Genomic DNA, 23,239 nt, shown 5'->3' with positions numbered 1-23,239 from the left:
AAACGTTAGTTATGTATCTCCCCAGCCCCCAACCCCAGCAGGCACTCCCTCTTTCAAAACCTCTGAATCCTTTCTTCTCCCCAGTGTGTCGGTGTCTAATAATAATTTTAAGGTTATCCCCTCTGGGGAAATTTTAGCAGAGATCTATTAAAAAAAAAGTGGAGTGCTAAAGGTAGAGTTTCTGCCAACAGCTGAGGATGAGGAGATATTTCGTGTGTCAGGCGGACGGTGGAAGGGGTCAGAGGAGGGGAGAATGAAGGCTGTTGAACCTTTACAGGTGGTAGCACGTGAGAAGCACCCAGTGTTGGAGAAGTTGTTGCAGTCTTGAGCTGGGGGCGGTTGGATTTAATTTTCCAGATGAAAATGAAGCCTGAGGAACAGGAATTCCAAGAACCTGAGTCACAAGAAGGGGGGAAGTCAGGCTGGGAAGCTGCTGACAACACATTCATGTGACCGCAAAAAAGTTTCAACAGATTATCAGGGTGGATGAGGAAGCCTTTGAACCTGCCCCTTGGACCTTGTGCTCATCCACCCCAGGCGAGGCTATTTACTCCTGACCTACTTCCAGAAATTGTCTTTTCTATGGCCAGGGGGGTTCTCGGAGATCACCCAGCCCCACGTGCCATTCTATGGGCAGTAAAGGATGTTCAGAGAAGAGGAGCTTGGCGGCCAGGCACTCGTGTAGGAACTGGTGGCTTCTCTGACCAGTGCCTGGGAGAAGAGCTCTCTGGCAGCATTTGTTTCTAACACTGACTGGCCCTTTGAAGGAGATCAGCCCCAAACGTTTAAAGAGAAAGACAGGAACCATCAAAGCTGTTGTCCCTCATACACCCAAGGATGGTGTCCAGGTCTACGGGGCAAGGATGTCGGGGAATGAAGCAACAGACCTAAACAGACCTATCAAAGCAGATCGGTTGTGGTTGATGTTTCTTTTCGCTAAACGTTGCCTTATTGCTGCTCTAGGGCTGTTTGCAAAATAAACCTTGGGGAAAGAATCGTTGGAGTGGAGAGCTTACGTGATTCCCTCCACCTCAGGTTTGCCCATTGTCTTGGTTTTCTGTTGCTGCCAATAACAAACTAATGAAGTAAGTGCCTTAGAACAACACAAATTTATTATCTTATAGTTCCACGGGTCAGAAATACGTCTGGAGGAGGTGGGGGTGGGTGGCACTCACCGGGTTAAAATCAAGGTGCAGGCAGGGCTGTGTTCCTTTCTGGAGGCTCTAGGAGGGAATCCGTTTCCTAGCCTTTTCCAGCTTCTAGAAGCTGCCTGCATCCCTTGACTTGCGGCCCCTTCCTTAACCTTCAAGACCAGCAGCATTGCATTTATCTGATCATTCTTCTGTTGTCACGTCTCTTTGACTACGGCCAGGAAATCTTCAATTTAAAGAATGTATGTGATTACACTGGGCAAACATGGATAATTCAGGATACTCTCCCCATCGCAATAGCTTCAACCTAATCACATCTGCAAAGGCTCTTTTACCACGTAAGGTAATATATATTCACAGATCCCAGGGACTGGGGTTGGACATCTTTGGGGGCCATTGTTCTGCCTACGTATTCTTCTTTTCCCCTCAGTGGTCTCTCTAAAATATACATTTCACTTCTTTGCAGAAAAGAACATTTTCACTGTCACGGGGAATATGGCTAAACCAGAATTTTTTCAAGGATTTTAAATCTTTTTATTTTTAATTCTATTTTACATTCTGCATATATACAGAAAAGTCCATAACTCAAAAAGTTACAGTCTGATTTTTAGAAACTGACCACGCCAATGTAAATCAACACTCAGATCAAGAAACAGAACGTACCCTGGGACCCCAGAAGCCCTGCTCATGCCAACTTCAAGTCCAAAACATTATTCAACATTTGTTGACATTAAAAAATTTCCTGGAACTTCCCTGGTGGTCCAGTGCTTAAAAATCCGCCTTCTAATGCAGGGGACGCGGGTTCGATCCCTGGTCGGGGAACTAAGATCCCAAGTGCCGCAGGGCAACTAAGCCTGTGTGCTGCAACTACTGAGCCCACACGCTCTGGAGCCCTCGCACAATAACTGGAGAGCCTGCATGCCACAATGAAAGATCCGGAGTGTGCAGCTAAGACCCGACACAGCCAAATAAATAAACAAACAAATAAATAAATATTAAAAAAAATTCCTATGTGGGCAATACTTGGAGTATGATTGAATGAAAAGGAAAGAGCCCAAGCGCTGTTCATTTATTCATTCAATGAATATTTTCTGGCACCTGTCCTGGGCTGGATGCCAGGGAAAATGGGATGCGTTGATTCGATGAGGGTCCTCTGGCACAGAATCTATGGAGGTAACTCTGTGTGTGTGTGTGTGTGTGTGTGTGTGTGTAGGGAGTTTGTGAAAGAGATAAGAATACAAATGCATTGACCAGCCCTAACCAGAAGGCTTCCCAGGGAAAGTGGGTCCCGAAGATGAACACGGCCGAGGAGAAGAAAGGATTTCCAGCAAGGGGGAGAGCACAAGCGTAGGGGTGGCAGTGGGGCAGGCAGGGTCATGGTGGAGTTTGGGGAAACAAAGAGAGAGATGACCCCTGGAATTGCCAGCCTCTGGGCCCTTGCGCAGCCATTGCCATTTCCCATTTTACCAGCCCGAATCCCAGCTGTCCGGACTCAGAACCAGAGGCCATAGCCCTCAGGCCAGTGTCTTCATTTCACAGATGCAGAAGCAGGCCCAGAGGAGAACATACACACACTGCTGGTCATTGGCTTCATTACTTCTCTCACTCCACACTTCTCTACAGAGCCTCCCAACCCCTCCCCTCCCCTGTGCCCGGTGCTGGGGACACAGAGGTGTCAGGCTCCGGCCCTGCCCTGAGGCACACAAGGCCTGGTGACACAAAACAAGCCATGAGGCCTGAAACACGATCCGGACCGCCCATTTCTTCTTCCAGGGCGGTTGCCGTACCCCACAGTCCCTTACTGCCTATTCCACTTCCCCGCTTCCCTATCAGGCCTCTCATTCATTCTTCATTTGCACGTCCCACATGTATTTATTGGGCATCTACTTCGTGCGGGGCAATGTTCCAGGCACAGGGAACACAGCTGTGCAGAAGACAGACCCCTTCCTCAGTGGGGAAGTCAGACAATGAACAGAACACATAGCTATATAATGGGATGTCAGCGGAGGTAAGTGCTGTGCTGTGAAGAAAAATAAAGCAGGGTAAAGGGCTAGAGGAGAGGGAAGCTGGTGTTTTAGGTAAGGTGGTCAGGGCAGGCTCTTAGAGGAGGTGACTCTGGGACCCAAAGGAAATGAGGAAGCGTGTGTTACAAGGATGGGGGAGAAGGGAAGGGGGGTGGGGCCTGGAGGCAGGCCCCTCCTTGATGGGTCTGTGGACGGAGGCTAGTGTGACTGTAGGGGGATGTCCTTGGCCATTTAGCTAGTTGGGAAATCTCAGCACTCTCCCTCCATTCGCATCTCCCAGGTCCTTAGAAATGGGCCACGGGGGCTGAGGTCTGGGAAGGGCCTCTAGCTGCCTCTCACCTAGATCTTCCTCTCTCAGGGGAGGCCAGCACGCGGATGGATGCCCACTGGACCTTGGCCTTCATCAGGAGCATGTGGCCAGCTGACCTCATACCTCTCCACGCCTCAACACCCTCATACCTAGTTAACACTCGGAGCGAGACCCCATCGTACAGCTGAGGAAACAGGCTCAGAGCCTTTCTCAACGCCCGGCACTGCGCCAGGCGGAGGAGTCTGGGGGCAGGAGGGGCTCTGCCACCGTCCCCCCATGAGACCTCTTTATGGCGGAGGGTGACCTCTTTCTGGGTTCTGAAGAGGAAGTTCCCAGGGGAAACCGGTCCTGACAACTTGACTGAGGAGAAACGGAGGGTGGCAATGGGGAGGGCAGGGGACAAAGTCAGTCTCTCGCGGGGCGAGGCGGGGCGGGGGCGGGGGGTACGGCCCGGAAGGGGCGATGGGAGGAGCTCAGAGACGCCAAACTGCCCGAGGGCGTGCAGGGGCTGAGGTCGGTATTGGGGAGGGCCTTGCGGGGAGGGCCTGGAGAAAGTGGGCGCAGGGGTGGAGGGGCCGGCGAAGGCCGAGGCGGGATCCCGAGAGCCATTTGAGGAAAAGCTTGGCCGGAGTCGGAGGTCACCGGAGGCTAGACGCTTGGGGGGGCGGGGCCGGAGCGGACCGGGAGTTGGAGGATGGGGAAGGGAGCCAGCCGGGTAGGTCCACAGCGGGAGGTCAGAGGAGGGCGGCCCGGGGCGTGGCCTTGGGCGGGTCTGGGGTGGGGCCTGACGCGCAAGGGGCGGGGTCTAGCTGATCGGGGTCGTGGTCTTGAGGGCGGTGGCGGGACCTGGATGGCTGGGGTGTGGCCTGAGGGCGGGCAGGGGCGGGGCGGGCAGCTACCGGGGGCGGGGTCCGGATGGCCTGGGGGCGGGGCCGGGCGAGGCGGGGCGGGGCAGGCGGCGGCCTGGAGGCGGGCGGGCTGTGTCGGCAACGCGGAGGTGCGCTCGCCTCACTGGGCTCGGCAGGAGGCGGAGGCGGCGGCGGAGGCGGCGGCGGAGGCGGCGGCGGGGGCGGTGACGCGCACAAAGGCGGATTGTGGCTTCACTGGTGCTCGCGGCGGGCGGCGCCGGGGCGGGGGCGGCGGGGCGCGCCGGGGGCCCCCGCGGGCGCGGCGCAGGCGATGAGCCGGGGCCCGGCATGGCCTCCGCGCGGCCGCCGGGCCGGGCCTGCGCCTCGGCACCCGCGCCCGCGGGGCTCCGGGCCGGGCCGCCCGCCCTCCCCGCCGCCGCCGCTGCCGCCGCCGCCTCCCCGGAACCTGCGGGCGGCGCGGAGGCCGAGGAGCGCTCGCTGCAGCACATGCTGCGCGCCATAGCCGAGGAGCGCGGCCGCCTCAGCCTGCGCCGCGAGGTCTGCGGCCTCGGTGAGTGGGGTCGGCCGGGGTCGAGGCCGGGGCCGCCGCGTCGTCGGGGTGTGCGCGCCTCTGGATGTCTCTGCGCGTCTCTGTCTCTGCGTGTGTCTCTGGGGCTCCCTGCGTGTCGCATCCCCCTCACGCCCCCGGCTCCCCGCGTCCGGCTGTTTCCTGTGCCTCCGCGTCTCCGTCTCTGATTTTGGTCCCGAGAGCGGTCCGGCACGCTCTCGTCCCTGTGTGTCTGTCTCCCGGGTCACTCGGCGTCTCCCTCTGTCTGTCCATCCGGGCGTCTGCCCGTCTCCCTCCTTCCCCACCGTGGCTCCGCCAGGCCTCTTCCTTCTCCAAGAAGCCCTCCCCGGGGCCTCAGTGCCGCTGCAGGGAGTGCGGGCGCTGGATCTGGGGAGACCCGGAGCCCGACATGGCAGGGCCGGGGCCCCGTGGGCTCCGGGCAGACCTCCCTGCCAGCTGCCCCGGCCACCGTCCCAGCTCGCCGGGAGGGCAGGTCTCCGGCGTCCTGAAGCCTTTGTCTTCCCGCACCGCTCTCTCTGCACAGTGGCTCTAACTGGGGACCTGTTGGACCGTCGCCCCATGAACCCACCCGCTTGGCAGCGGGAGCGGGGCCGGCCGCCTCTCTGGGTGTGATGCTGCTCTAAGGAGGCCCTAAGTCCTAGATGGGCCGGTGACGTGGGGTGGAGGTGCCCCGTGTGGTTTGAGAGAGCCTGGGGCTCCAGGTGTAGGTGGGGTCTTCCGTCATGGCTGGGCGTGAAGTGATGGCTACTGACGGATCGTGTTCAGACTAAAGCCCGAGGAGGCCGTTTTCTCTCTGAAAAGACCCCTCCCTTCTTCCTGCGGGAATGACTTCATACCACGTTCTCAGCCACCCCCCAGCCCCACCCTCATCCCCAGTCTGGGCTGGGGCTGTCTGAGGGGGCGACGGCACTTTGTGGAGAAGGGAATGTAAACCTTGGAGATTCTGCCAGACCCACTCCCTTTCATTCACCATTGGGGAAACTGAGTCCCAAAGAGCCAGCGCATCCCCACCTAAGGTCACAAGGCATTCCAGGCCCCTCAGCAGGCCACACCCTGGAGGCTGGAAGACGAGAGGAAATAAATTTGCGGCCTTTTTTGCAGGAGGCGGACTTGGTACGAGATACTTCCCCTCGGCAGGTCTCAGCCCAGCCTGCCCTGGAACAAAGCTTTCCTCAAGCATGGGGGTGGGGGTGGGGTGTCTACAGGCCGGGGTGGACGAGGACAGAGGTTCTTTGGTCTCTTCTGAAAAGGTGTCACTAATTAGTTTCGAGCAGAAATGGAAGGGTCCTCATTCGTTCATTCAGCACATGTTCATTGAGCACCTACTGTGTGCCCGGCTGCATGCCTGCCTGGCAGGCCACCTGTCACCTGGCACAGAGTGTCTGAGAGGGGAGGGGTCGGAGGGACCATTGCTCAGGCCCCTCAGCCCTGTTTGCTCAGCAGCTCCGGGCACCCCTCCTCACTCCCCTGTCAACACGGTCCTACTGTCCTCTGAGCATCTCTCTGCCCTGTTAGACAGTCCCTGCCCCCAGGAGCCTGCACTGCCACCCCCTAAGAACAATAATTTGCTGTAGCACCCGGCATTTCCTGGGTACTCAGTGTGTGCCAGGTGCTTTACGCAGGCTCTGTCAATTCGATACTGACCTTGCCAGATATAGGAACGTTATCTCCACTTCACCGATGTGGAGCCTGAAGTTCAGAGAGGCAAGACACTAGCCCAGGGACAGCCTGCGAGGAAGTTGTATAGCTGGGATTGACCCTGGTCAGTGGGACCCCAGTGCCTGTCCCCGCAAATGTCCCAACCAGGCCTTGCCGCACCTACTGCGCTGCATCTGGGGAGGGGACCTGCCCATAGTAGGCCAAGAGCACAGCCTGGTGCTTGCACTATTGCTGTGTCTCCCCTCCTGCCTCTAGTCCCCCCTCATGCACAAGCTGTTCCCATCTTACCACCCCCAGCCCCTCAGAACTCAGTCCCTGTAGTGCTCTGATGCGCTGCACTTTTATTTCTGCTCTTTTCTGCGCCTGGAAAGCTACCTCATACTTAACCTGCCCTGCAAGCACGTGCGGGTCTCCCTTCAGGCCTCAGAGCTAATGCTGCCACCCGGGGACCCTTCCTCCGCCCCGTCCTGCTGCCTGTGCTTTCTTTGTACTGGGTTCGCGTCCGGTGGACGAACGGCCGACCATGGGTGGCACTGTGATGGTCTGTGTGGCTGGCTCCCCAGTTAGCAGGTGACCCCCCCCCCCACCCCACACACACACAGGGCATTGCCCAAGTCTAAGTCTCCTCAGTGCCCAGCACGGGGCCCATGCAGAGCAGAGCCCCAGGGCACACTCAGCAAATGAATGAGAGCATTACTTTCTGGGCTGGGGAATGAAGGGTGTGGACGGGCAAGGAAGTTGGAAAATCAAAGTCTTAGAAGGGCTCACGTTGCCCGTCTCTTTCATTTTGCAGATGAGAAATGTGATGTTCAGAGAGGGACAAGCTAAACAGTGACTTCACGCCCAAAGTAGAGTTAGGACAGAATGATTGGCCCGAGCACCCAGGCGTGAGCCCAGAACGCCCTCCCCAAAGCACTTTCACCATGTCACCCGCTCATCTCCACTTTGCAGCTGGGACAACCTGTTACATTTATGAATTAACTTAAACCTCCCAGATTTTTGTTGTTGTTGTTTAATTAAAGCTTAGGTTGTTCAGAACTAACCTCAGGTTGTTTTGAAGGTATAAGGGAGCCTCTGGGGGAGACGCTTGACCCTGGACAATCTGTTGTCATTTCTTTTATTTATTTATTTATTTATTTGGCTGTGCCGGGTCTCAGTTGCGGCATGTGGGATCTAGTTCCCTGACCAGGGATTGAACCCGGGCCCCCTGCATTGGGAGCACAGAGTCTTAGCCACTGGACCCCCAGGGAAATCCCTCTTTTTAAAAAAAATTTATTTATTTATTTATATATTTATTTTTGGCTGCGTTGGGTCTTCGTTGCTGTGCGTGGGCTTTCTTTAGTTACGGCGAGAGGGGGCTACTCTTGGTTGCAGTGCGCGGGCTTCTCATTGCGGTCGCTTCTATTGTTGCAGAGCACGGACTCTAGGCGCACGGGCTTCAGTAGTTGTGGCATGCGGGCTCAGTAGTTGTGGCTCACGGGCTCTAGAGCGCAGGCTCAGTAGTTGTGGTGCACGGGCTTAGTTGCTCCACGGCATGTGGGATCTTCCCGAACCAGGGCTTGAACCCGTGTCCCCTGCACTGGCAGGCAGATTCTTAACCACTGCGCCACCAGGGAAGTCCCGCTGTTATCATTTAAGTAACAGTGTCTGTCTATGAGATGAGAGAAGGCGACTACGCCCTTCTCCCTGCCCGCATTGTCTCTTGGTTGCATGATGAAAAGTACCTTGGAGATCCAAACCTGATTTTTGAATCTGTGTACTGTGGCCTCTGCAGTAGAAGCATTTTTTTGAGGACTTGCTCCATGCCAGGTGGGGGGATCAGCCTTGATCCGTGCTGCGTGGGGTGTGGGTGCAGTTGAGTGGGGACAGAGAGCCAGATACACAGGTGACTTGGCTGAAGTAAAAATCCTGCTGGAAGCAGCCAGGGCTGTGCAGGATTTTGAGCAGGATTTTGGTGTTTTATCCACAGGAAACTGCCTGTGATTCCAGGTAACAGGTGAGCCAGGCTGATGGCTGAGGCGGCCTGAGCGGGGCTCCAGAGTCTCTGAGTTGGGAAGAATCGGGTGGTCCAATGCCCAAATGTTGTGTGATGCAGATGTCTGTAACAAAGGTGGAGATAGCCTGCCTGACACTTCCTCCTGGGGCTTGGGCCTTCGCGCATGCATGCTGTGTGGGCAGGCTCCCTTCAACAGGGGCAGCACACCCCTGGCGTTTGGTCAAGTCACGTGGACACGACTCGGGTCTGAGTGGCAGAGGGGCCTTCCCCGGCTGCTTGTCTTTGGGCCCTGCCTAGGCTGAGCGTTTTATTTTATTTTATTTTTTCAATTTATTTTACTGTATTGTTTTTTCCCATGGCCGCGGATGGCTTGCGGAATCTTAGTTCCCCGACCAGGGATTGAACCCGTGCCCTCAGCAGTGAGAGCGCGAAGTCCTAACCACTGGACTGCCAGGGAAGTCCCCAAGGCTGAGCATTTTAGAGCTGTTTATTCTTGGGCCCTCGCCCCCTTTTAGGTGGCCTGGGGAATTTTCTCTCTCTTTGGAGTGCTGTGGGACAAAAGGAGTGTTTCACATTCACCATTTCCTTTATCGTCAAAATAATCCTTTAAGGTAGGTATCATTAAACTGCTCTCTTTGTCCTGGTGAAGAAACACAGGGTTAGAGGTGGAGTAACATGCCCCAGTCCCATGGCCAGTAAGTGGCAGAATCTGTCTGGGCTCTTAGCAGGGGTGAAGCCCTCACACCTGTCCTCGGGTGCGTGTGGCCTGGCCACCATAGGTGTGCTCAGCTGCCTGGCACGAGGTGGGCTGAGGAAGGGCCCAAGTCGAGGTGTGAGGGGTTGTGAGGGGCACAGAGAAGGGAGCCACCTTGGCCGACCAGCGGGGTTTGTGCAGGCGTGGCCTTTGAGAGGGGCTTAGGGTGGGCAGGACTTGCCTGGAGGAGCGGGGAGGCTTGAAGCCTGGCTGTGGGAGTTGAGGCTGGAGCAGTGTTTGGGGCTCTGAGCGCCCGGCTGGGACTTTGGAGTTCGCTTGGCCTGGCCTTCAGCATCTCGGCGGGTGTTTGACTCATGGACCGGCCAGCACTGGAGAGGCCGTTAACACGAGGGATGCTGCTCACGTGCCGTGTGCCAGCCCTGCTGGACCTGCAGCAGCACCTCCTGTGGAGGCAGGTTCTGTTAAAAGCCCATTTTGCAGATGAGGAAACGAAGCTTCAGAGGGGAAAATGACTCACCCAAGGTCACGTAGCTGGGAGGTAGCAGAACTGGGGTTCCTGGGGTTCCAGCCGAGGCATGTCAGGTGCCAGTAGCCGTCCTGTAGAGAGTTCTGGAATGAGCCAGAGGAGTACGGGGGAGACTGCCTTCCTGTGAGCCTCGCCTCTGCGCTGAACACCTACACGTGCCAGGCACCTGACACCACCTTGTGAATCGGGAAGAGGACCTTGCACGCTCGGCCCAGCCCTCTGTCTTGCTCGATGCAGTGTAGCTGGGCGTAGTGGTGGGCGGGGGATGTTCATGGGAGGTGTGGCTGGAAGGGAAGAACGGGGCCTAAGCACGCCACCGTTTGGAGCTTCTGGGTCCTCACCTGTAAAGTGGAGACAACAAAGTCTGTAGGGTCATGGAAATTGTCTGAGAAGTGACACGCACAGCCTCATGCCACCCTGTGAGGACTGCAGGAGATGCGGTAGGAACAGACCCAGCACAAGCCCTGGCACGGCGTTGACCCTCTATGCTGTTGTTGTTATAAAGGACACAAACATCTGGCCCAGTGCCCGCATGTGGAATTAGGGTTGGATTCAAGCTCTGAAGTTCAGGCTGCTTTGCAGTGGCTGGTGCCAGTTTTTCTGGGTTCCCCTGGGGCCCTCCGTCCCCAAGGCAGGCAGAGCCGGTTCTGGGGCAGTGCTGCGAGGAGGAAGTGTGGCCGTTTAGAGTGGCAGTGGTGTCTCTTTCGGTTCCTGCGCCTATTTTTAAGGCCTGTGGGTTCTGGCCTCTATCTGTTTCTGGGGCTGGAGCAGCCCGGGCAGCTGCCGGAGTGGTCCTCTCCCAAGGCAGGGACTCTGCATCCTTCCAGAGAACGCTGAGGACGCTGGACCTCGCACTCTAAGGAGACTGAGGGTCATGGCTGCAGGGATTCTTGGCAAAGCGAGAGGGCCATCAGCTGTGTTGGCGTCCTCGCGCCCTCCCCTGGCCTGGGCGCCAGTGCCCGCTCTGCCGCTGCCCTGAGGCCTTGCACAAGCCGTGCCCCCTCCTTGCAGCGCTGGCTCCTTATTTACATCTGCCTCCTTCACTGGGCTGGGCGGGCTCAGGAATACCAGCCGAGCCATGAGGCCACTGCAGAGAAGCCCCGAGCGGGACGCTTGTTAAAAAAACAGCATCAAAATCCCCAGACAAGTTTTTTCCAATTAAAAAATGTTACATGGGCTTCCCTGGTGGCGCAGTGGTTGAGAGTCCGCCTGCCGATGCAGGGGACACGGGTTCATGCCCCAGTCCAGGAAGATCCCACATGCCGCGGAGCGGCTGGGCCCGTGAGCCATGGCCGCTGAGCCTGTGCGTCCGGAGCCTGTGCTCCGCAACGGGAGAGGCCACAACGGTGAGAGGCCCGCGTACCACAAAAAAAAAAAAAAAAAAATGTTACATGTACAATATAGAAACTGGAAAATATAAAGAATGGAAAAAAATTACTCATAGTTCCAATCACGCAGTCACACTGTTAACAACATCTTGCTTTCCAATCTTTTTAAAGCCCCTTTAAAGAATACTTGATATTCTATGCATAAAGTTTCTTAATCATGCTTTCTTACTTAAAATTCCTAAAACGTTTCCATGTTGTTCAAACTCTAAACATTATTTAAATGATACAGGATAGTTGAGTGGATGTGCCATAATTTACTTAATCGGTTTTGTCTTGTGGGAAACGTAGCTTGGATCCAGTTTTTCACTCTTATAAATAGCTTGCAACAGGCCTCTTCATTTGTGCGAAGCTTTCTGCATTTGGATGACTTCTTTCGGCTGCCAACCTGGGAGGCCATTTCTTAGAGGCTGCTGTCTGACCCCCAAGGCAGGACTAGGACCATAGGCGGATGTGGCGGGTGGCAGACAGATGTTTACCAAACTCATGGAGAACTTTCTGTTATTTATTTATTTATTTTAATTTTTGGCTGTGTCAGGTCTTAGTTGCGACATGCGGGATCCTCTGCTGCAGCGCATGGGCTTCTCTCTAGTTGTGGTGTGTGGGCTCAGTAGTTGCGGCGCCCGGGCTCTGTAGTTGCGGCACGTGGCCTCAGTAGTTGTGGCGCATGAGCTTAGTTGCCCCACGGCCTGTGGGATCTTAGTTGCCTGACGGGGGATCGAACCTGCATCCCCTGCATTGGAAGACGGATTCTTAACGACTGGACTATCATGGAAGTGCCATGGAAAACGTTCTGAATCATTGACATTGGTACAAACAGGAAGAAAGGTGAGTGGCGGGTGACGTTTTCCTGGCACCCGGGTGTGCCAGCTGCTGAGAGAGGATCCAGCCTCAGACGGGGCTTGGGGCTGGCTGCCCGCTGGCTGGTGATTCTCCAGGCCCGTCTCCTCCCTGGGATTGCAGGCTTGCCTGCTGAGCGGGGGAGGCAGGTGTCCTTTGTCCTGCAGCTGGGGACGGGGAAGCCTGGGAACTGAGTGGCCCAGGCTGCTCCTCGCCTCCAAGACCCTCTCACTTCCAGCTCTGCGCGGCCCCTGCCCGCCCAGCCTCGGGGACAACAGACGGTGGCCCCCGCATCAGCACGGGTGCCAGGCTGCCTGTGGGTGCAGTGCAGGCCTTGGTCCTGGCTCTTACCCTCCGGGGGCTAGTGTGGGCGGGGAGACAGTGCTGGGTGTGATCGGCAGCCCTCCAGTCCGTCCTCTTGCTGCTGCTGCGCGGCTTTGGGACAGGTGTTCTTCCGAGAGCGGACGTGATGTCCCTCTGCCCGACGTCGCGCCCTCCTGGCGTCGGGGCTGATCTGGCAGCTTGCTCCCCACCTCCTGGTTTTGGCTTGGGCAGCAGAACATCCTCAGGGTCACAGCCGTCCCGGGGGAGCCGAGATGGACAAGAAAGATCCAGAATTCAACCAGCCTGTCGCTGTTGCTGTGCCGACAGGTAGGTGAAGCTGCGAGAGGGCCCTGGCAGACTGAGCACCAGAGCCAGAATGCCCGATGGGCCCTCCCGCCTGTTGTCTCGGTTCAGGTAACGAGATCGAGGCCCACTGGGGGCAGGGCAGGGTGTCCTTACTTTCCGTGTGCAGTGACCGGGCTGGGCTGTGGAGGGAGAGAAGCACAAGGAGGCCCCTCAGGGCCCAGCTGGCTGCAGCAGGAGCTGAGAGGTTGTTGGTGAACCTGTAGATGAGGGGTCAGGGCGTCTGGGGGCCGAGGTAAGGGCTGCCCAGCTGGGGGAGGACCCTCTGCACGGTCCTCTGCAGGATGAGCATCAGCTCACTTGGGAGGGACCACCTTTTTAATATTCACTTATTTATTTTTATTTATCTGGCTGCGCCGGGCCTCAGTTGCGGCATGTGGGATCTTTTTTAGTTGTGGCATGTGGGCTTCTTAGTTGCGGCACGTGGGATCTAGTTCCCTGACCATGGATCGAACCCAGGTCCCCTGCATAGGGAGCGTGGAGTCTTAACCACTGGACCACCAGGGAAGTCCCTAAAGAGGGAGTCTTGTGTCTGATGGGATACAAGACAAATACCCTGTTAGCCTGAGTCTTTTAAAGCAGCGGTCCCCAACCTTTTTGGCACCAGGGACTGGTTTCGTGGAAGACAGTTTTTCCATGGACCGGAGTGTGGGGGTGGGATGGTTTGGGGATGATTCAAGCACATTACATTTATTGTGCACTTTATTTCTATTATTATTACATTGTAATATATAATGAAATCATGATACAACTCACCATAATGCAGAATCAGTGGGAGCCCTGAGCTTGTTTTCACTTGCCACTCACTGATAGGGTTTTGATATGAGTCTGCAAGCAACCGATTTATTACGGTCTCTGTGCAGTCAAACCTCCCTGCTAACGATAAGCCGTATTTGCAGCCACTCCCTGGCGCTAGCATCACTGCCTCAGCTCCCCCTCAGATCACCAGGCGCTGGATTCTCATGAGGAGCGCACAACCTAGATCCCTCGCAGGCACGTTCACAGTAGGGCTCACGCTCCTACGAGAAGCTCATGCCGCCGCTGATCTGACAGGAGGTGGAGCTCAGGCAGTAATGCGAGCGATGCGGAGCGACTGTAAATACAGGTGGCGCTTTGCTGGCTCCCCTGCCGCTCACCTCCTGCTGTGCGGCCCGGACCGGTAGCAGTCCGTGGGCTGGGGGTTGGGACCCCTATTTTAAAGGATATGTTCTTTGCCTCCCTTGAATGACCAGTGGATACGTGAGAAATGTCTCTTGGCAACGTGAAAAGGAGAGGGGCTTAATTTTTAGTCCTGTAGTTGGAGGTGCTGTTGCTGTTTATCTTTAGTGTAAAAATCCTTTGGTTTGGGACGTGCTTTGAATCTTGACTGTTTACACTTGGGACAACACTTAGGACAGAACAAGTGAGAAAAGCAGAGTACAAACTACTCTTTACGGGGAGCGTGTACTACCAAGATCATCAGGAAAGAGCCCGACTTTTACAAAGGGCTCTGCCGCGTCCTCACTGGTGCTCACAGCTGCTGAGCGGAATCATGGGCGGGTTTTGTCCCTGTTTACAGAGGATTGCGGCTCAGAGTGACGGGGACCTCGAGTGAGGCGGGCCTGGCCTTCTGCCTTCTCCTTCTTTCTGGAACGTTGCTCACGGGCACCATTGCAGCCGCACCGCCACCCAAGACCCTCGTACCAGTTGCTCACCTTTTCTGCGATCGCCACCCCTCTCTCAGTGTACAGTTTTAGGTAACCGTAGTCACTGTTGCCTCCCTCGTGCAGGCCATCGTGACTGAGCACCCGGGGATGCAGAGCTGGCCTGGGCTTGGCCCTGCTTCCCGGGGCTGAGAGCTTCCCCGGGAGATGGTAGGGGCAGGTGGGTAGAGGGTAACCGATCATGCCGCCCCCTGATCCCACCCACACCCATCACGGACCAGCCCAGACACTCCCTGGGCCAGCCTCCACTGCTGACTGCCCTCGAACACCCGTCTCCCCAGTGTGTCGCCTCCAGCTCAGCCTGACTGAGACTGGGCAAGGGTCAGCCCTTCTTCACCTGCCCCTCCAGCTGTGGCCGAGTTCTGTCTGCCCTGAGCCATCCCTCATCCCCACCTGGGTCACCTGTGGGCTGGACTACACCAGCCCCCGCGCCTGGCCCTCCGTCCCACCATGGCTGCCGCTCCCGACTGTGTTATACTCTGCTGCTTACACCCCTAGAAACCTCTGCGGCCTACAAGTCAGAGTTCAAGATCCTTTCCGACCTGGCCCTGCTGACAGCTAAGCCCCAGCCGTGCGAGTCTTCTCAGGGGCTCCTCCACACTTTGCCACTCTGTCGCCCCATCTGTCAGGGGAGCCTCACCTCTCAGTTCTCGGCTCAAGGGCCCGTCTGGCCCTTTCCTGACCCCTTGAGAGGATCAGCTGGGCCCCCCTGCCTTTGTTCTTGACGGCACCTGTACTGATTTCTGCCATCAGTCCTGTGGCGCTGCATAGCCTCCTGTGTGTGACTTCCTTCCCCTCACCCCCTGGGGTCCCCTGCAGGGTCATTGGCACTGGCTCTGCATCCCTTGTGCCAGCTCAGGGTGGGACTGGTGGTGGAGCGAGGCCCAGGGAAGGGGCTGTGAGGGGAGTGTGGGTGATGAATCGATGGGTTGGTATCTGTTGAGTGAAGAGGGTGGTCATTTCTTGGGGAGGTAGCCCTTGAGTGGAGCCGTCCTCACGGGGGGTCCCGCTGGGCAGAGACAGAGCAGGGAAGAAGGCAGAGGAGGCTCAGAAATTAATTTTCCCTGAATGCTGTGTCACTTTGGGGAAGTCGCTGCAGCTCTCTGGGCCTCCGTTCTCCTGGCAGAGCAGGACTGATTACTGCCCTGCGTCCACCTCGGGCAGAGGTCAGCCTCCAGACCTAGAGCATCAGAGAGTGTCACGAAGGCTGCCCGTGACAGGTGACGGCCCTGGGTCAAGGCCAGGGGGCCTGTGGGAGTCTCTGTGGGCAGAGCCCTTCCCCCTTCCAGCTCTCAGTTTCCTCTTAGGTAAAATGGGGAGAGGAAGGTTGACGTGGACCACTGTTCGCAGCCCGTGGTTCTGGGATGTGTGGTCAGCAGTCCACAGGCATTACTGCCTAACCCGAGCCACTTGACAGAAGCAGGGCCAGTTACACTGCGCCTCAGGGAGGTCAGTGCTGCTGTGTGCTCTGATTCGGGGACAACGGAAATGAAATAGGAAGAAGCAGAAGTAGGAAGAATTGCATACGCCACCCTGCAGCCCAGAGCTGGAAGTAAGAACCCGGTCGTCCCACCACCCAGAGCTACACCGTCACGCTCGGGGCTGTAGCTGTCATGCCCGCCGAGCCCCCAGCTTTGTCTGCAGGTCCGTCCTACCGAACCACAGCACCTGGTGGCTGGTGCTGCCTCGGGTGGTCCCCGACTGCGTCCCCTGCCGGGAGGTGGGGGCCTAGCATTCCAGCTGCCTCCGGCCCCGGGGAGGAGGGAGCTGCCCACCCCGTGGGGCTCATCAGCTCTTGCTCAGCTCCTGGGAGCCCTCGTCCCGCCCCCGCTCCGTGTGGCAAACCCCAAGGAGTCGACTTAGGCTGGAGCTGCTGAGCCGCGCAGGGAGCGGGGATGGCGTCATCTCAGCGGGCACGTGTCTGGGAGCCTCCCTGCGAGTCCGGCTGCCGCCCCGTTACTGCAGGCCCAGCACTGGGTCGTTCCCATAGCAGCCTGTGGTGAAGGGGGGGGTCACCCCTGCCGGCAGACGAAGAAGATTAGACTGAGAGAGGGGAAGGCCCTCGTTCAGCGTCCCAGGTAGTCAGTCTGGGTTCTGGGCCCAGCTCTCCTGGACTCGAGGCTGTGGCCTGTCCCTCTCACGCTTGGACATCCATCTCTCCAGGGAGAGGCATTTGGCGCCTTTATTCCCGTGTGGCTTCGCCCCGGTCTAGTGTATGAAGAAGAACCCCACCCCATGGTTGTCACAGAGAAGGAAGTCTTAGAAGAAGCGAGAATAAAGGAGGGAAATGAAAGAGGAGACAGGCTCGGGAGTGGGCGTTCCTGGCGAAGAAGCTGCAGCTGGAATTGCGCAAGGGAACCGAGACCCCAGGAGCGAGGAGAGATGAGACAAGCGGCCCCTGGGGGAGGGCTGGGGGCGTGTTTGGAGGGACTACGCTAGGTGACGCTGAAGGTAGAACACCTGAGGGGCAGGTGTCCTTTGGGTCTGCCCAGGGGCCGGGGGTGGGGGGACTTGAATCCTAGCTTCACGCAGTGTGTCATCAGCTTTGCATCCTGGCCCGCCGGAAGCGCTTGGTAAACGTCAGCCTGGAGCCCGAAGCCTGCAGGAGTAGGTGCTGGGCACAGTGGTGAGCAAGACAGTCCCTTCCGCCTAGACTCACTGGGTGGGGTGGTCCAGCTGTGCCTGGTCCCCAGCTCTGAGCCTGGTTCGTGGGCCAGGATGGGTGCACCAACACGGCCTGGGGTTGCTGGGTTTCAGCATCTGCTCTGGCGCAGTGGTGGGAGCAGGTGGGCTGTGAGCCTCTTGCGGTGCTGGCCAGGCTTCTGGGCTTCTGTCGCGCGCCTCGTGCTGCGTGGCGCGGTGGGGCAGGGGCAGGAGGAGGTGGAACAGGGACCAGGGCAGTGATCAGGGCGGTGACCAGGTGATCGCAGCCCAGGAAGGTGGGGAGGGTGGGCGGGAGGCGGGAGCCGCGGTGGCTGGGTGGCGGCTCCTGTCGGGCTGGGGCACCTTGTGTGGGTGTCCACCGAAGATCCCTCAGGAGAACGGCACCTCGTCTTGGAGGCCCGTTTATGTGTCAGAGCAAAGCAGTGAGTCAGGAGTTTGAATAAGGCCACGTCGGTGACGAGCTCCTAGGAGACGGGAATTTGAATGTGGAGCTCCTGTTTTGGCCTGATGACTGCTTAGGCGAGCTCGAAGCCCCCTGGGAAGAGGTGGTGGGGAGCGAAGTGGCCGCAGGGCTGCGGGTTTGCAGGCACTGCTGTTCTGGAGAACGCAGAGGATTGCTTTGGGGAACTGTGGGCCGTGGGGACTGAAGCCCCACCCTTGAAAGTGACCTTGAGATCGGGTCAGGGTTTGTTTCTCACTGCACCTGGGGCCTCAGGTGATGCCCAGCACGGAGCAGGCTCAGAGTGGGTGCTGAACCCGACTTGGATTCCAGTGCCAGCTCCCATCGTGATCTTGCTGGGTAAGCAGGGCTGAGGGCCTCCTGGAGGTGACCTGAGGGCCGCAGGAGCACTTTAAGGGTTTCGCAACATTGCGCATATTGTGAGAAGGGACAGTGGCTTTGGGTTTCAAAGCTGCCGTGGTGCTCGCTGAGTAAACTGGGAAACTGGAGTGCAGTCATGCGGTTGTTTGTTCAACATTCACTGACTCCCGGCTGTGGGCCCTGCCCTATGGTGGGTACCTGGTCACCCTGCCAGTGAGCTGCCTTGTCACGGTGGGAAGGGACACATTAGTGTGTCCGTGTGGCAGGCTTAGAAGGCAGCTCTGGGCTGTGGTCTGGCTCTGCCATGTGCCGGCAGTGCGACATCAGATGAGGGAATCAAACCTTGAGCCTCGATTTCCTCATCAGTTAAATGAAGGTAGTAACATTATCTCACAGGGTCTTTGTGAAGATCCAATGAGGTAAAGTGGCCCAGGTGGGTCAGAGGAGGTGCGTGGGGCGGGTGGTGGGAACAGGCCCCAGGGACGTGATGGCCAAGCTGACTTGCACAGGCTGGGTTGGGACGGGCCTAGGGCCCCGTGGTTCGGTCCAGGAAGACTCCATGGTGAGGGGTGGGGTGGCCTGAGGACGCGCAGGGTGTTTGGTCAGGGGCGGAGGGAGGGGCTGCAGCATGGGGGACCACAGCTCAGACTGGAGGGGCTGTCTGTAGGGCCTGGCTCATCTGGGGAAGGAGGCTCGACTTTTTCCTGGAGAAGAAGGGGACCAGGCAGGTGATGGGCTCTCCTGACCCGGCCGCCTTGCCGTCCTTGAGACCCCGTGCTTCCCTTAGGCTGGAGCGGAGGACCGGCCTGGCCTGTGGGATTGCTCACGTGGGGACCCGTCTGACCAGTACTTCTCCATCCAAGTGCCTCATCAGGGCAGCCCTGGGCCTCCCTGGGCAGCTTCTTTGTCTTTTGTGCCCTGAGGGAGGGTCTCTAGCCCATGAGGGGCACTGAGAGGCACGAGTTGATGAAAGGCCTATTGAGGGGCCACAGAAGCCTATTCATGCTGCCCTGGCTGCCGGGGGGCGGAAGCGGCCAAGGGCTGCCTTGGACTCTCCCCAAAGAGGCCAGTTGACCCCCCCCTCAGCCTTTGGGAGGGGCCAGGCTGAGCCGAGGCGGCTACCAGGAGGTTCCTCTCGGGACCCTTGGCCCAGGTGGCCCTTGGATGGGCTGGGCATCGGGCATCTACAGGCCGTGGGTCATACCTCTGCCCCTTTCTTCTCCCCACAGCAGAGAGACTCTGTCTCAAACCCTTCAGGGGTCCCCGGTCCTCTGAGGATAAACGCAAAGCCCGCAACCCAGCCAGGAGGCCCTGTGCGGTCGCGTCCTTTCCAGCTCGGGCTCCCACGTGGCATCCTGGCTCTGGACCCTTTCCCATCTCGGCCTCACCAGGAGGACCTTGGATGCTCTTCCCACCCCCCCAGCAGGAAACTCCCCTCCTCAGGGCACGCTCCTGACGCCCCAGCGAGGCGCGGCGCCCGTCGTGCAGGCTCAGGGAGCACAGCCTGCCCTCCCGGCCCTCCCGAGGCAGCGTCCTGCTTGTCTGTGTGAGTTGCTGATAAAAATCTTCCTCCCGCTCAGCGCCCGGTGGGCAGGGTCCGTGCTGGATTCTGGTCCCCATCCCACCCAGCACTGAGCACCCAGCCTTGAATGGTGGCCCTCGGTAAATGCTTGCTTCAGCATAAGCAAGGTGTGGATGGCTGGGTTCAAGTACCCGCTGCAGCCAAGGTGAGGATGGTAGGTGGTTAGCACAGTGCCTGGCACACGGTGAGTCCTTGGTGCTGCTTAGATGCACAGCGTATTATTGATACACTACAGAATGTTTGAAAAACAGGAAAACGTCGTAATTCCCCCACTCTCGACACTAACCCCTGTGGGCGTTTGGGTTCAACTTCCTTTCAGTCTTTCTTCTTAGGCATTTTTTTAAAAAAGCAATTTCCTTCCTTCAAGTGTTCTGTACAATTTTTGGGGCCTGCTCTTTGTTTTTTGCTGTTCTTTTTTCTTTAGCTTTCTATCATAAGCATTTCCCCAAGTAACTGCATTGTGATTAAAAATGTTTGTTACTCTTGGAATAGGTAAACATGGTCAGGGCACAAAATTCAAATGTCTGAGAAGAGTCATAGAGAAAAGGCCAAGACGCCTTTCTCCTCCCTGGTCTCTCTCCAGAGGCTGTGATCATACTGGCAATGATGTAAATAACACTTGCTGACCCTGGGCCCCTGCTCAGTGGCAGCCTGGTTGGGCTTCGAGGGTATCAACTAATTAAAAACTCCTAACAGCCCCGAGGGCTGGGTTCCATTATCCCAGTGCCCCAGCCTCTCACCCCACAAGCACTTGGGTCATTCTGAACGATTCACTTTTATATGAATATAAAACCTCTGATATTGTTAGCCCCTCATATTTCCCCTCGCTTCATTTGCCCTAGAGATCTTTCCTTAGCGGTACAGATAGAGCTGCTTCAGTTCGTGTTTGAAAGCTACACGGTATCCCATTCTGTGAATGATCTCTCATTTATTCAGTTAACTTTCCTGTTGATGGGACCATTCCAGTACTTTGTAAGCAGTGCTGTAGGAATTACAGAATTTTACACGGCCGGTGGAAGACTGTAGGAAAAACCCCTCAGGGGAGGGGCTGCTGGGTCAAAGGGAGAAGCAGTTGTGGTTTGGTTGCCCAGCTCTCTCGTTACAGATTTCATCAGTTTATTATCCTGCTGCCTGATATGAAGTCCCCCTTTCTCCACACCCTCTTCAGCACGGAATGTTGTCAGGTGTTTTGATTTTTTTCACATCTGATAGGTGAAAAATAGAATTTTTCAGTTTTCATTTACATGTCTCTAATTGTGTGAAGCTGAGCATAGTTTCCTGTCTTAGAAGACGTTTATATCTCCCTTTGCCTTTCCGTCCTGTTTCATTTTATTATGCAGTGTATGAAACTTATTTGTTAAGAAAATTAACCTCATTTAAGAGATCCCGTGATTTTTCCAGTGTGGTGTTGTTTTTGCCTTTGTTTCTGTTGTATGGGGGTGTTTTCCTATGGAAATTTCTTCTGTTGTTTGATTTATCTATCATTCTTTCTGTTTTTCTTTTATTAATTTTTGTCTTTTTTTTTTTTAATATCATTCTTTTCTTTGACAGCCTTTGTGTTCTACTCAGAAAGGCTTTCCCCTTTCTGAGAGAATAAAAAAATTCACTCAAGGTTTACTTGGTTTTCTTACGATTTTACTTTTGGCATCAGAAGTTTTTCTTTTTTGGAATCGGTTTTGACATGACCAGGGGCCCAACCTTATTCTTTTTCCTCAGCTGGCCAGTTGTTCCAAGACCACCTGTTGAAGAACTGTCTTCATCCTACCGATTGGAAGGATGAATATTTATATAAACTAAATTACCATGTATTTTCATTCTGCTTTTGTACTTTCTATTCTGTTCTATTGATCTAATTGTGTACCAGTACCACCTTGCTCTCATTAATCGTTCGGTTCATTTCATTTATTCACTTAATTAGCCAATATTTATTGTTTCCTATAGGCCAAATACTATTCTAGGAGCTAAGTGTACAGCAGTGAACAAAACAATCAAAGAGGGAAAATGCTCTGTTAAAAGAGATATGTTCTAGTAAGGCAGGTGCTGGCGCACGATGGCCCCAGGCCACCTCCAGCCTGCTGCCTCTTTTGGTAAATAAACTTTTATTGGGACATAGCCATGCCCATTTCTTTATGTATCGCTGTGGGTGATTTTGTAGTTGAGACAGGACCGTGTGGTCTGCAGAGCCTAAACTATTTTCTATCTGGACCTTAACAGAAAAAGTTTGCTGGCTCCTGTACTCAGGAAAGACTGAGAGCAAAGAAGATAGGTAAAAAAGATATGAGCTATAGAGTGATAGGTGCTATGGAGAAAGATAAAGCAGGAAGTGGGGTAGGGACTGTTGGGTTGGATTTACAATTTTAAACAGGGTGGTTTGGGGAGGCCTCCCTGAGAAGGTAGGTGTTTGAGAAAGGAGCCAAGTGGAGGTGAGGACGTCAGCCTCATGGAGGATTGAGAGCAGGGGCGTGGCAAGAGCTGATTCAAGCATGGGGACCAGTCAGGGAGCTGGGCAGGAATAGAGGCAGGAGATGGTGGTGCTTGGCCCCAGTGCCAGAGTGGTTTGTGAGAAGTGGTTGGCTTCCAGGTACATTTAAAGGTAGAATCAGTGAAACGATGCAGAGATGAAGTCAGAGAGTTCTGCAGGAAAGCAAAAACCAAAACCGAAAATCAATGGTAGAATTTAACAGATCTGTAAATTAACATATCTGTCCAAGTAAGAGAGGACTGAAAACTTTCCGCTGGAGACAGCTTCTGGTGAGACAGTAGCTAGAGGTGATGTGGGATTAAGGGAGGGTTTTTGGTTTGTTTCCTTAAAGTTGGGTGACTCTTGAGTTCTTTCTTAGGGTTAGAAGTGAAGAAACTAATCCATGGTAGCTTAGACAATAAGAAATTTATTAAAATAACCAACAAAGGGGCTTCCCTGTCCAGTGGTTAAGAATCCGCCTTCCAGTACAGGGGATGCGGGTTCGATCCCTGGTCAGGTAACTAAGATCCCACAAGCCGCGGGGCAGCTAAGCCCACGCGCCTCAACTAGAGCCCGTGTGCTGTAAACTACAGAGCCCACGCGCTCTGGAACTCGCGCGCCACAACTACAGAGCCCACGTGCCCTGGAGCCTCCATGCCACAACTAGAGAAGAGAAAACCCGCACGCCACAACTAGTGAGAAGCCCATGCACCACAATGAAGAGCCAGCGTGCCGCAACGAAAGATCCCACGTGACTCAACGAAGATCCTGCGTGCTTCAACTAAGACCCAACGTAGCCAAAACTAAATAAGATAAATAATTTAAAAATTTTTTAAAATTTTAAAAATTTAAAAAAATAAAATAACCACCAAGGACCTACTGTATAGCACAGGGAACTATACTCAGTATTTGTAATAACCTATAGGAAAAGAATCTGAAAAAATATATACACATACATATGTACATGTATATATAATGGAATCACTTTGCTGTACACCTGAAACTATACTTCAATAAAAAAATTTGTAAATTTTTTACAAATTTGTAAAATCAACTATACTTCAATAAAAAAAATTTAAAAAAATAAACAAAATTTTTGGCTAACAATCTGTAGAAGAGTTGAAAACTAAAGCCTCCAGAAGACTAGGAATGCCCAATACTAAGGACTTGAGTGGCCCCACTGTCTCCATCTCCTATCTCCGCTCTCTCTGGCCCTTTTCCAGCCTTCAAGTCGACCTCGTCCACGTGGCAGGACAGGCAGCCAACAGTCTGTGGGTTT

General features: G+C 55.4%; 1 protein-coding gene across 1 annotated transcript in view; it reads left to right on the top strand.

The window, feature by feature from the left end:
* Positions 1 to 4,770: 4,770 nt before the first annotated feature.
* KIAA0930 overlaps positions 4,771 to 23,239 on the top strand; it is a 40,282-nt gene continuing 21,813 nt past the window's right edge. Inside the window, exon 1 of the mRNA XM_082850785.1 lies at positions 4,771 to 4,904. Coding sequence (XP_082706911.1) covers positions 4,841 to 4,904 — 64 coding nt within the window. The 5' untranslated portion in view covers positions 4,771 to 4,840. The remainder of the gene's footprint in view (positions 4,905 to 23,239) is intronic.

This window comes from Leucopleurus acutus, assembly GCF_964270905.1.
Source record: "Leucopleurus acutus genome assembly, chromosome: 11".
Taxonomy (NCBI): Eukaryota; Metazoa; Chordata; class Mammalia; order Artiodactyla; family Delphinidae; genus Leucopleurus; species Leucopleurus acutus.
The sequence above is the reverse complement of the archived record's forward strand: the minus strand, read 5'-3'. Positions and strand labels throughout refer to the sequence as shown.